The 12,099-nt window shown below is 42.3% G+C and overlaps 1 protein-coding gene across 1 annotated transcript; it reads left to right on the top strand.

The window, feature by feature from the left end:
- Positions 1–1,184: 1,184 nt before the first annotated feature.
- On the top strand, positions 1,185–7,291 carry LOC148360359 (uncharacterized). Its single transcript, XM_088344333.1, has 6 exons — positions 1,185–1,512; positions 1,575–1,633; positions 1,731–1,874; positions 1,937–2,036; positions 4,093–4,223; positions 6,761–7,291. Exons 2-6 carry the CDS (start codon positions 1,586–1,588, stop codon positions 7,040–7,042), a joined length of 705 nt encoding a protein of 234 aa, XP_088200459.1. The 5' UTR covers positions 1,185–1,512; positions 1,575–1,585; the 3' UTR covers positions 7,043–7,291.
- The last annotated feature ends 4,808 nt before the right edge of the window (positions 7,292–12,099 follow it).

Here is a 12,099-nt window from a genome sequence, read left to right as displayed (position 1 = left end):
GCTAAAACATTCCGCATTCGGATCAGCGTGACCTGTCATTGAACTTCAGCCTACCCGGTGAAAATCTTCATTGCACTCGATAAATGTAACTTGTATTTAATCGTATAAAATCCTTCTACATTTAGAGCACTTTTGTGTAAGATAGTTATGGGGACAGATTTCATGATTGGCTAAAAGGGAACCGCTTATCCTCAGTAGGGTGGCGGAGATACCGGAGCACATCCCAGCCTTCTTCGGCCCAGTGGACAGGGGACACCCTGAACCGGTTGCCAGCCAATAGCAGGGCACACAGGGACAGACAACTCACTTGCCCATTCACACCTAGGGACAATTTTGGAACATGCAAACTCCACACGGGGAGGGTGAGGTAGCTGGACTTGAACCCTGACAGCTACACCAGGCGGCTGTGCGCCACCCGCCCATCCATCGTGCCACCCAAAAGAAATTCACTTGGGACTAAATATCAACAATGGTGAAATTCATGTTGGTATCAACAATCTGCTAGTAATGCCTTATTCATAAACGTTTTAAAAATAAATAAATATATAAATAAATATGTAAATAAATAGATAAATAAATAAATACATACATACATAAATAAATAAATAAATAAATAAATAAATAAATAAATAAATAAATAAATAAATAAATAAATAAATAAATAAAATAACCTACCATATATTTTTAAATTAAACAAAAAAGTTCAGAAGACAAAAAAAAGAGGGAAAACAATAAAATACTTAGCTCACAAAAGAATTGAGTACTCTGTCCTTTTTAATTGTTTATATTATATTACTTTTTGTATGTTGTTTGATTTCAACTTTCATTTTAAGATAATGACTGTTTATTTTTGAGTAGAGTATTAAATAGATATTTGTCCAAACGTAGATGCCGTAGATTATAATCCAAACCAGTGCCGTAAAGCGTAAAATAACAGTGTAAACATGGCAACGACGCTCTAGTCCACAAATCTTTCTCTTTCTTTCTTTATTAATCTTATGCTTGTTTATTATATGTTTGACTTCATTTTTATGAAGTATTTTTCCAGGTGTAAGACACTTTGCAGGATAATCCAACATTTGTACAAAAATGGTGTTGCCAGGTGGAATGTAAATATAAATACCCTCTTCAAAACGTCAAGATACAATAGTACCGTAAAGCGCTAATTGGCGACGTAAACTGTTTGCATGACACTAACCATCCAGTCTACAAAAATACACGTAAATATATAAATAGGTGAGGATTACAACTTTCAAATAACCCTGAAACTGCAGGAAAAATGGGATGAATGTGAATTTAGCTGAAAATACACTTTTTTATCTGCCGTAATCTTCAGATAGTAGAGTTGGAGACATGATCGCTGCACGCTCCTGCACAGTAGGGAGCGATATGCACCAAAACATTGCATGCAGTCTCTTTTAAAACAAAACAAGAAGAAAGTAACAGGCGTATTCAGAAAACAGTCCTGTGATTGGATAGATCCACTTTAAGGAAATAGTGCAACTCTCCAAGGTATGCACTAATTTTCTGTTCATGTTAACTTTTCAATTATATTTTGCCTCTTTTACTTTCAGGAGAAATAAAAATGGCGAATATTTTCACCCGGCGATTCTTTTTGGCATGCACTCACCTTGTAAGTTGTTCTTCAGATATGCATTTACTGTTCTAAAATTGGAAACGTCGCAGACATTTTGTGTTTGTACTCATCGAGATTGTGTGCATGCATGCAGAGATTTCCACAACCTAGTTGTCTTGGTCTGCAAAAGAGAGGAATTTCTAGTGAGCCTCCAGAGAAAATCAGTCGCTATCCGGTCCCGTACAAGAAAGACTTGCCGTATGATATTGTAGAACTTATGGAGGAAGTGGAGTCCAAGGTAAGCAAAATATAAAATCAAATATTGCAATATACCGGTAATATCGTCTATCTTATTTGCAGGGAGGATTCTTGCCCAACGTCTTCAAGGTTCTCTCTCACAGACCTGCAGAATTTCGAGCTTTTTTCACTTACTACAATGAACTTATGGGCAAGGAAACGGGTATGATTTTCATATTTGGGCGATTCTCTGTGTTAGGAAATAAACTAATAAAATGTATCGTTTATCAAATTGTTCGAATGAGTTATCTGACTCCATTCACCCAACAATGCATGCTCAACATCAAACATTCCGGTTGTATCCAGCAACTCTGTTTGTCCCTCACCCCCCTTGTCACCCCCCCCCCCCCCGGAGGAAAACAAAGCCTACTTACAACAAAGACAGTTAGTTCTTTGTTCCTTTATCTCTTTGTTTCCTTATCCTCACTGTAAATGTGGAACTGGAGTCGTCCAATTTCGTTGTCACAGCATATCCCATGTTGTAACAACGACAATAAAGGCATATTCTATTCTATTCTCATAATAATAATAATAATTTCCTTGTATTGTCATTCTGTGTAACAATGTACACAGAACGAAATGTCGATTGCACCTGACCCGTTGTAGCGAGCCGATGCAGCCGCAGCCAACAGAGGGCGCCGCCGACCACTTTTTAAGTCTTAGGAATGACTCGGCCGGGGCGCGAACCACCTACCTCCCAGTCTCAAAGCGGGCGCCTTACCATCTAGGCTACTGAGCTGGTGTCATCATCATCATCAAATCATCTCATTAGCTGTACCGCTTATCCTCATTAGTGTCGCGGGGGGGCTGGAGCCCATCTCCGGGCAGTGGGCAGGGGACACCCTGAACTGGTTGCCAGCCAATCGCAGGGCACACGGGGACAGACAACTCACTCGCCCATTCACACCTAGGGACAATTTGGACCGGCCAATGAACCTGAAATGCATGTTTTTGGAATGTGGGAGGAAACCGGAGTGCCCAGAGAAAACCCACGCAAGCATGGGGAGAACATACAAACTCCGCACAGGAAGTCTGGAGCTGGATTTGGATTTGAAACCACGCAGGAGGTTCCCATGACATGAACTGTGCTGCACACGCGCTACCCACTGCGCCGCAATGCTGCCCCTATTCTATTCTATTCTTTTTGTGAAAAGACGGACAAGAGACCAGCATTTCCACACGGGGGCAGATTTATTTTCTTAAAGTATTTAACTAAGTGAACTCCATGGAATTAGTCTTCGTCCAGCCCCTCTCTCGTTCTCCCTCTCAATCTTCCATCTTGTGAAGTTCTTCTCTCGACCCACGTCTCTCCGCCCGCTGGTGAGCCGGCTCCTCCCATGAGCGGGCCAGAGACTCCCCACGTGGACTCCACCTCGTCTCCTCGATGTCTGGACCCCGAGCGATTATCAAATCAGTACCTGGCCTTCTCCGTCAGAGTCCTGTTATCAACAGAAATAAACAAAACATTCGCATTCGGAACGGCGTGACCTGTCATTGAACTTAAGCCTTCTCTGTGAAAAATCTTCATTGCATTCAATTAATGTAACTTGTATAAAATCCTTTATAGTAAAATGTATAAAGTCCTTCATCTGTTAGGAGGCACGTTTCATGTCCGCATCGTTCTCTCATGACTTTTTATCTCTTTTGTTTCTCACGCTCTCTCCTCCTTCTCTCTCTCTCTTTCTTTCTTTGTCCCGCCCTCTCTCCTTTTCCCTCCCTCTTTCTCTTATTTCTCTATCTCTTTTTTTCTTTCTCTACAATCTACTAGTCCGGCCCCCGACAGAATGTTTGTTCTATCGTGTGGCCCCCGAGTTAAAATGAGTTTGACACCCCTGGGTTAGCGCATGTGCGGCACAGTTTTGAGGTCATGGGATCGAACCTTCCTGTGTGGAGTTTGCATGTTCTCCCCGTGCCTGCGTGGGTTTCCTCCGGGCACTCCGGTTTTCTCCCAGATTCCACTCTCCCACATTCCTCCTACTGCCCGGAGATAGCTGGAATGGGCTCAAGCGCCCCCGTGACCCTACTGAGGATAAGTGGTGTAGATAATGGATGGATGTTTAGGAGGGAAAAAAAATCTCCACTCAATAATGATTCTCTGTGTAAACCAGTGTCCGGAAAGAAAATTCATTTTGATCCTTTTCTAGTGTTTTTTCTCCCCACAATATTGAATTTTTTTTTAAATTTTGCATAATATATTATATATTTTTTTGTTTTGGCAGGCGGATTAAGCAAAGCCGACCGGGAGCTCATCGTGGTGGCCACCAGCAGCTACAACAAATGTCTTTACTGCGTCATTTCTCACGGGGCCCTTCACCGCATCTACTCCAAGAAGCCCACACTTTCTGACCAGGTAGGACACAAAAAGCAAATAAGGATTGAAATAATCAGCAAAAACACACTGATTCTCCTATAAAATTGCATTTTTTGAGGAAAACTCGTAGGTGGAAAAAAAAGCGTTTATTTTACATAATATAGAATAGAACAGTGTTGATTTGAGCTGTGAAAAGTGATGGGTCCCGGGGACTCGCATGCTCAAAAATCTATGGGTCCCAACAGAGATCTATGGCTCCCCAAAATTTAGTCTTATCCAGGTTGAAATTCTAAATCGGTGACAAATATATCATATAAATCTATATTTTCATTCAGTTTTAATCATCTCAGTTAATTGGTAATACAAATCAGTTATCACTTCAGATTTTTCAGTTCACAACGATATTGTAATTATACAAAATAATATTGCTGAAATAATTATATTCATCTATATTTTCATTCAGTTTTAATCTCATCTCATCAGCCGTACCGCTTATCCTCATCAGGGTCGCGGGGGGGCTGGAGCCCATCCCAGCCAACTCCGGGCAGTGGGCAGGGGACACGGGGACAGACAACTCACTCGCTTAGTCACACATAGGGACAATTTGGACCGGCCAATTCACCTGAAATGCATGTTTTTGGAACGTGGGAGGAAACCGGAGTGCCCGGAGGAAACCCACGCAAGCATGGGGAGAACATACAAACTCCGCACAGGAAGTCTGGAGCTGGATTTGAACCCACGCAGGAGGTTCCCATGACATGAACTGTTCTGCTCATGCGCTAACCACTGCGCCGCCGTGCTGCCCTCAGTTTTAAACCTCACAGTTAATTGGTAATACAAAGCAGTTATCACTTCAGATTTTTCAGTTCATATGTTCTTTGTGGTTTGCTGTCCCGCCATAGTTGTAATGCCTTCTCAAGGTCCAATCCATTATCATCCTCCTCATAGCGTCACCAGGAATATAATTGAGTCCATTTTGGCAGAAAAGTCCTTTTCTTGCTAGTATTCTTTTGTTTATTCTCTTTCGTCGAATCGTTGGCTTCAACACGCGTGTTTTCCTTGCCTTCGCGGTCTTCTGAAGAATTTCTCCGCCGTTTTTCCGTGCTGGAATTATTGCCGTTGTTACCAATTTCTGTGTTATGTTTCAACTTATTACCGACACTGAAGAAATGACCAATTTTTTGTTGATTTGCACCTAATAGCAACTGTTTTTATGGAGGCATACTTTTATTTCACTTGACAACCGCCACAACAATGACGAGATCTCGTTTTCCGAGATCGGCACAAGACCAAAACAACAATGGCGGATCTGCCTGACGAAAAGTTTGGATTGGAGTAAAAAAAAACAGTAATCGGGTAATAATGACAATTTTATGTCAAAAACGTTGCGTCCCGCGGACGCACGTTGATTTGACCCAATGCGTCCCCAGCAAAAATTATGCGTCTAGGACGCAGGGACACCGGCAAACGAGAACACTAATAGAATAGAATAGAATCTACCTTTATTGTCATTGTTATAAAATGGGTTGAACATATTGTGACCACAAAATTGGACGTGGCACTCCAGTTTCACATTTTACAGTGAGGATAAAAGAAAACAAAGAAGATAAAGGAACAGATTAGTGTCATTTGAGTCCGTGTGAAGCCTTCTTCTGAAGTCCTTTAGCTGTCTCCTATTGACCATCTTCTCCCTGCATAATGGCGTGCCGACTCCTCCCATGGGAGTGCCAAGGAAGCCCCCCCCTGGGCGTCGCGATGTCTGGAATACTCAAAACAACACCGAGCGTTTCATCAGGGCCTTTCTGCGTCTGAATATGCTGATTATCTTATCAGCCTTACGTCCCGTTCCCGCCGTTCCTGTAAACAACATTTTCCACTAGGGTGTTCTGACATTAAACTACAGCCCAGCCAGTGAATATCTTTTGCATTAAATGTAATTTGTAGTATATCGTATAAAATCCTTTTTAGTCAAATGTATAAAACCTTTCACTATGTTAGTACGATGTTGTTAGGTTATCCCCAACACTTGTAATAAAAACCTGCACTCAAAGAAGACACAGAGGCGTGAGTATGACTGACTTACTTGCATGGAGAGATGACCATAGTTTGCCTTTTACAGTCTACTAGACACTCTGAAAAAGTCTCCTCCGTCCTTGCCTTTTTATTGTGTTCGGAACGCCCTAGTTTACATAAAGTCTCTTCTGCTAAAGGGAGGGGGAGTGACAAAATAAACAGTTGAGACCTGTTTACACAACATCATGTTATCGTAAGCATATTCTATAGTAAAGGGAACTAGGCGTGCCTGCGGTCAGAGAGGAGCTGAGTGGCCCCTATCTGGCCGCAGCTAGGTGTCGGCTGTTTAGTGAACATACTGTTTCCTCCTTCTACAAACACAAGCAAGAATGGCACACAGTATGCAAAGAAGATAAGCAACAGTAGAATAACATATTTACAGTTTAAATCCATCAGATGTTATAATAATAAGTAGGCTACTACTACCAAGGTGATCTTAGGGAGCTACCTGGTGCTCACGAGCCCCGCATTGGTAACCCCTATTCGGCGTTTTTCTCCCACAGGTGGCGGTCAACTACCAGTCTGCCGAGCTAGCGCCCCGAGAGCGCGCCATGTTGGACTTCGCCATGGCGGTGTGCCGTGCCGACACCATAACAGAGCGCCACCTAGCGTCTTTGGAGGAGGCGGGATTCGAACGCGAGGACGCTTGGGACATCGCCGCCATCGCCGCTTTCTTCGCCATGTCCAACCGACTCGCCCATCTCACCGACATGAGGCCGAACGCGGAATTTTTCACCATGGGACGCGTACCCCGAGATAAAAAAGAAGATAAAGAAAGAAAATAACTTGCTTAAAAGAAGATGAAGTCAGAATGTAGACGAAATATGTCAAGGTACTTGGTGCACTTTTAACGATCGTTTCAAAATACTAAGCAAATATTAAATGCTACCACGTTTGTCACCGCTAGGTGGCAGCAGAGTGCATTTTTGTGTGGGCGATATCATCTTTCCATTGTATTGTGATTGTGTTTTCATTTTAATTTGCACATTGGCGATTTATTGTTCTCTTTTAATAATAAAAGTTTTTATAATGAATGAGTAGTTCTTTATTGCATTAAGTCAAGTCACATTTATTTATATAGCCCTAATCACAAAATTGTCTCAAAGGACTGCACAGGATTAAACATTTATATGTTAATAAGAGAATCTTAAAGTCACATTTTAAGTGGACTGGGAGCCAGTGCAAGTTGGCCAATACAGGAGTAATATGCTCAAACTTTCTGGTCTTAGTCAAAAGTCTAGCTGCCGCTTTCTGAACGTGCTCAAAATTTTGTAATCAATGTATTTGTGTCACGTATTGCTTTTTTAATTTTAATTATTTATAAATTATTGTTTTATATCATGTATTTACTTATAATTTTTTGTTGTTGTTGTTCATGAATGTAATATATATATATATATATATATATATATATATAGATATATATATATATGGGGTTTTGGGGTTTTTAAGGGTTATTGTTCTATCTTCGTTATTCATTATCCATTATCCGTTATCGGTCAGTTCATATATATATATATATTTTTTTAAAAACAAATTGTATTCCAGATTACATGCACCATTGATATCATCTAAATCAGGGGTGTCAAACTCATTTTAACTTGGGGGCCACACGATAGAACAAACATTCAGTCGGGGGCCGGACTAGTAGATTAAAGAGAAAGAAAAAGAGAGATAAAAAAATAAGAGAAAGAGGGAAGGGAAAAGAGAGAGGGCGGGACAAAGAAAGAAAAAGAGGGAGAGAGCGTGAGAAACAAAAGAGATAAAAAGTCGTGAGAGAGGGGGAAAAGAAAGCGAGAGGAAGAAAGAAATCCAAAGAGAAATAGAAAGACAGAAGGAGAAAAGAGAAAAGAAAGCACGAAGGGTAGGAAGAGAGAAAGAGAAAAGGAAAAATGGAAGTTAGAGCAAAAGAAGTTAAAAAGACAGAGAGAGAAACAAAGAGCAACAAAGGAAGAGAAAAAGAGACACAGAGAGTGAAAAAGACAGAGTGGGAGAAAAGGGGTGGAAAAGAGAGAGAGATAGAGAAAGAAATACAAGCACAGTGTCTTTGTTGGAGGCACCTGGCTTTGGCAACATCAAGTTGACATATTTCAACCTGCAGCTCGTTTTTCTCTTGCGCTTCTCTGAGTGTTGTCCCGCGGGACGGATTCAATCCCTTAGCGGGCCTGATCTGACCCGCGGGCCGCCTGTTTGACACCTGTGCCTTAAATGATGTTTTCTATTATTTCCTTTTGTGCTCGTGAGCAGTCGCTTTGTCTATCATTTACTATTGTGCTCGTAAGCATTAGCTCTTCCACGAGTTAGGCTTTCGGATGAGAAAACCCCAGATTGATAATCCAAATGCACATTCGCAGAGATTACGCCGGATTAGGGCTCGTATGTGCTCCGAGAGAAGCGTTTAAGCTTTGACAATTTTTTTCCCTTCCGCGTTCTATTTGCGTCTTTTTTTCCCTCCGTGCTCGTCTGTGGCCTCATTTCGTCTACGAGTGTTGATATCGGGCAAACGTCTTTGTTTTTATGCGTCGATATTGTTTTAGATTTGGCAGTCTCAACACATTAGTTTGATGAATCCCAAATTTTGCCCTTGAACGCCGAGAGCACTTTTTGGCAGACTCGTATGTTGTGCAGGTTTTTCTGGCCTGTGCTCTGAATATGATTTCCTTTCTTCTTTGTGTCTCAGATTCTCACATTAAATTCCCCCGAAGCTGCAGTAGGGTGTGCAAAGAGAGACATTAGGAGGTGCTAAAGCTCCTGCTCGTCAGCCTTACGTGAATTTTTAGGAATATTTATTTCTTTTACCGTATTTTCACAAAAAAGTCTCATATTTCCTGAAGGATTTTATATTTTATTTATCTGACTATAAGGGGGGGCAGCACGGCGGCGCAGTGGTTAGCGCGTGTGCGGCACAGTTCTGAGGTCGTGGGAACCTCTTGCGTGGGTTCAAATCCAGCTCCCGGCCTTACTGTGCGGAGTTTGTATGTTCTCCCCGTCATTGCGTGGGTTTCCTCCCACATTCCAAAGACATGCATTTCAGCTGAATTGGCCGGTCCAAATTGTCCCTAGGTGTGACTGAGCGAGTGAGTTGTCTGTCCCCGTGTGCCCTGCGACCGGATGGCAACCAGTTCAGGGTGTCCCCTGCCCACTGCCCGATGATTGCTGGGATGGGCTCCAGCACCGCCGCGACCCTACTGAAGATAAGCAGTGCAGCTGATGAGATGAGATGAGATGATGAGACTATAAGGGATTTTATACAATTTTATACAAATCATAGTTATTGAATGCAATGAAGATTTTTCACAGAGGAGGCTTAAGTTCGATGACAGGTCGGGCCGTTCCAAGTGTGGAGTGTTTTGGCTGGGGAATTTTGATAACGGGGCGCTGACGAAGGACTTAGGCCTTGTTTTGATAAACGCTTGGCATTGTTTTGAGAAGCGCTTTGCTGATATGACTTTCCCTTAGACGTGGCGGCGCCTTTCGGCGAGGAGGTGGTGAAGCTGGCATCTGGCCCGACCCAGGGGAGGAGTTAGCACGCCCCATGGGAGGGACATTCGTGACGCACCGGTCAAACGAGGTGGCGACTAGGTGGAGGGCACGTAGGGAGTTCCTGGCCCGCCCATGGGGGAGGAGCCAACATTCCAGCTTGTGAAAAGAAGTGGGCAGAAGACAGAAGGTGGAAGAGAGATGGGAGAATGAGAGGGAGGCTTGACGAAGACTAATTAGACTAATTCAACAATAATTCGGCTGAATTTGATGGAATTCACTTATTTAGATGCTTTAAGAAAATAAATCTGCCCCTGTGTGGAAATGCCGGTCTCTTGTACATTTTTCCCTTCATTAAGAAAAGAGCATGTGTTGTTGGGAGAATGAAGTTTGTGTTTGGTTAATGGAGTCAGATAACTAATTCGAATAATTTGGTTAACGCTACATTTGTAATGTAGTTTTTCCACATTCCATCAAATTGTGCGGTGCGCCCTATCATGCGGTGCGCCCTGTGTTCATAAAAGTGGCACGCATAAACCGGCTCGGTGGTCTTAGCTTTGGGCACCCGCGCCTGAGACTTGGAGGTCAGAGGTTCGAGTCTTGGTTGAGTCAAAACTTTCAACATTATGGGGTGAAATCCCATGTTTTCCGGAGATCGTACGTACTACACCCAACTAAATGCGACTTGTATGCGATCTCCTGTGACTTAATTGCGGATGCAACAACCTGCTTCTTCAGAAGAGGACACATGACATCTACACAATGTGTCCGTTGTTTGCGTAAGTAATCATGGATGCTAACGCCATAGCATATTGTTAGGAATTAAATATTAAAAATGTCTCATCTCATCAGCTGCACCGCATATCCTCAGTAGGGTTGCGGGGATGCTGGAGCCCATCCCAGCAATCATCGGGCAGTGGGCAGGGGACACCCTGGACTGGTTGCCAGCCAATCGCAGGGCAATATAAAAAATGTACCGTTTACCAAATTGTTCGAATGAGTTAACTGACTCCATTAACCAACAGGGTTGGGTAGAGTTACTTTAACTTGATTACTTTCAGTTACTTTTGGATTACTCCGATAGCAAATATGCTAATGAAAGACAAAAGAAACTCAATATGAATCAAATGACTACATTTTGTGCAGGCTTGGGGAGTAATGGAACACATGGAACGGCAAAAATGATGTTGGCAAGCTGTTTGGATTGATTTTCATTTTGTTTCTGTGGCATTTGATGTTCGTTTTGCCGGAGATCAAAGAGATCAAAGCCGGGAGAGAAAGCTTACCACGTGTTGTGAGCCAAAATTTTATTCATATTTAGCTTCTTTTGTCTTTTATTAGCATATTTGCTATTGGAGTAATCCAAAAGTCATTGAAAGTCATCCAGTTAAAGTAACCCTACCCAACCCTGGAAATAGGGTTCATATAAGGAAACCGAAAGAAGCTTCCGAACGCGTCATATCGATACCGAGCTGGCCCAAATGAAAACTTTTATCTAACGGGAAGAAAAATAATAATATCTTCCCCGCTGACCTGAAATGAATTTTATGAGAAAGAAGCGTTTGTCCTCCCCCAGGACCAAGAGGCCAAAATGAAATGTTGATTGGCAGAAAATTAAAAAGATGAACAACCCGAAGCCCTGCAGTGTAGTAGCAAGTTTCGAAGAAGTTGATGAAAATTGAATTATTCAAATACAGGAAAATCAAAGGATTGGAGCGCCAAACTATTCCAATTCACAAAATACAAAGTGTATTAGATAGAGTAAAATAAGCACAAAAATGTATAAATATAGTTAAAAATGTATAATCAAAATAATAATCATCTTTCCAATTCGTTTTGTCCTGTTGGCACATAATTTATTTTACTGAATTGCAAAATATATGTTTTTTTATTTAACTGTCAGGACCAAAACAGAGACAGGACCCACTTGCGTTGCATTTCTCACAAGTTCTTATTGGAAGGAAGAGAAAGGGTTGCGCCCACCATCCGGTGTTCGCTGGACGCAGGAAGCAAGTCGCTCTGATACTCGGATTGTGCTCCGAACGCGGAAGTGGATCTTCCTTGGCGAGCGATGGCGGTGTCGGGGACGGAAAAACGGGTCGCCAGCCGGGACAGGAGAGCAAAAACAGAATCGGGGTCGTAAGCGAGTCATAAGCCAGAATAGGAGAGAAGACAGAGAAGAAGAAATAAGAGAAAGAGGGAGGGAAAAGGAGAGAGGGAGGGACAAAGAAAGAAAAAGAGGGAGAGGGAGAGAGCGTGAGAAACATAAGAGTGAAAAAGGAGAGGAAGAAGGAAATCCAAAGAGAAATAGAAAAACAAAAGGAGAGAAAAGAGAAAAGAAAGCGTGAACGGTATGAAGAGA

This window comes from Urocampus carinirostris, chromosome 9 (assembly GCF_059441175.1).
Source record: "Urocampus carinirostris isolate Australia breed hairy pipefish chromosome 9, RoL_Ucar_1.0, whole genome shotgun sequence".
NCBI classification, from domain to species: Eukaryota; Metazoa; Chordata; class Actinopteri; order Syngnathiformes; family Syngnathidae; genus Urocampus; species Urocampus carinirostris.
The sequence above is the reverse complement of the archived record's forward strand: the minus strand, read 5'-3'. Positions and strand labels throughout refer to the sequence as shown.

What these genes read in the sequence shown, in the direction of transcription:
- LOC148360359 (XM_088344333.1), top strand. Translation starts at nt 1,586, where the DNA reads ATGGCGAATATTTTCACCCGGCGATTCTTTTTGGCATGCACTCACCTT. An exon ending in TTTTGGCATGCACTCACCTT is followed by an intron (nt 1,634 to 1,730) that starts GTAAGTTGTTCT and finishes GCATGCATGCAG; the next exon opens with AGATTTCCACAACCTAGTTG. An exon ending in TGGAGGAAGTGGAGTCCAAG is followed by an intron (nt 1,875 to 1,936) that starts GTAAGCAAAATA and finishes TCTTATTTGCAG; the next exon opens with GGAGGATTCTTGCCCAACGT.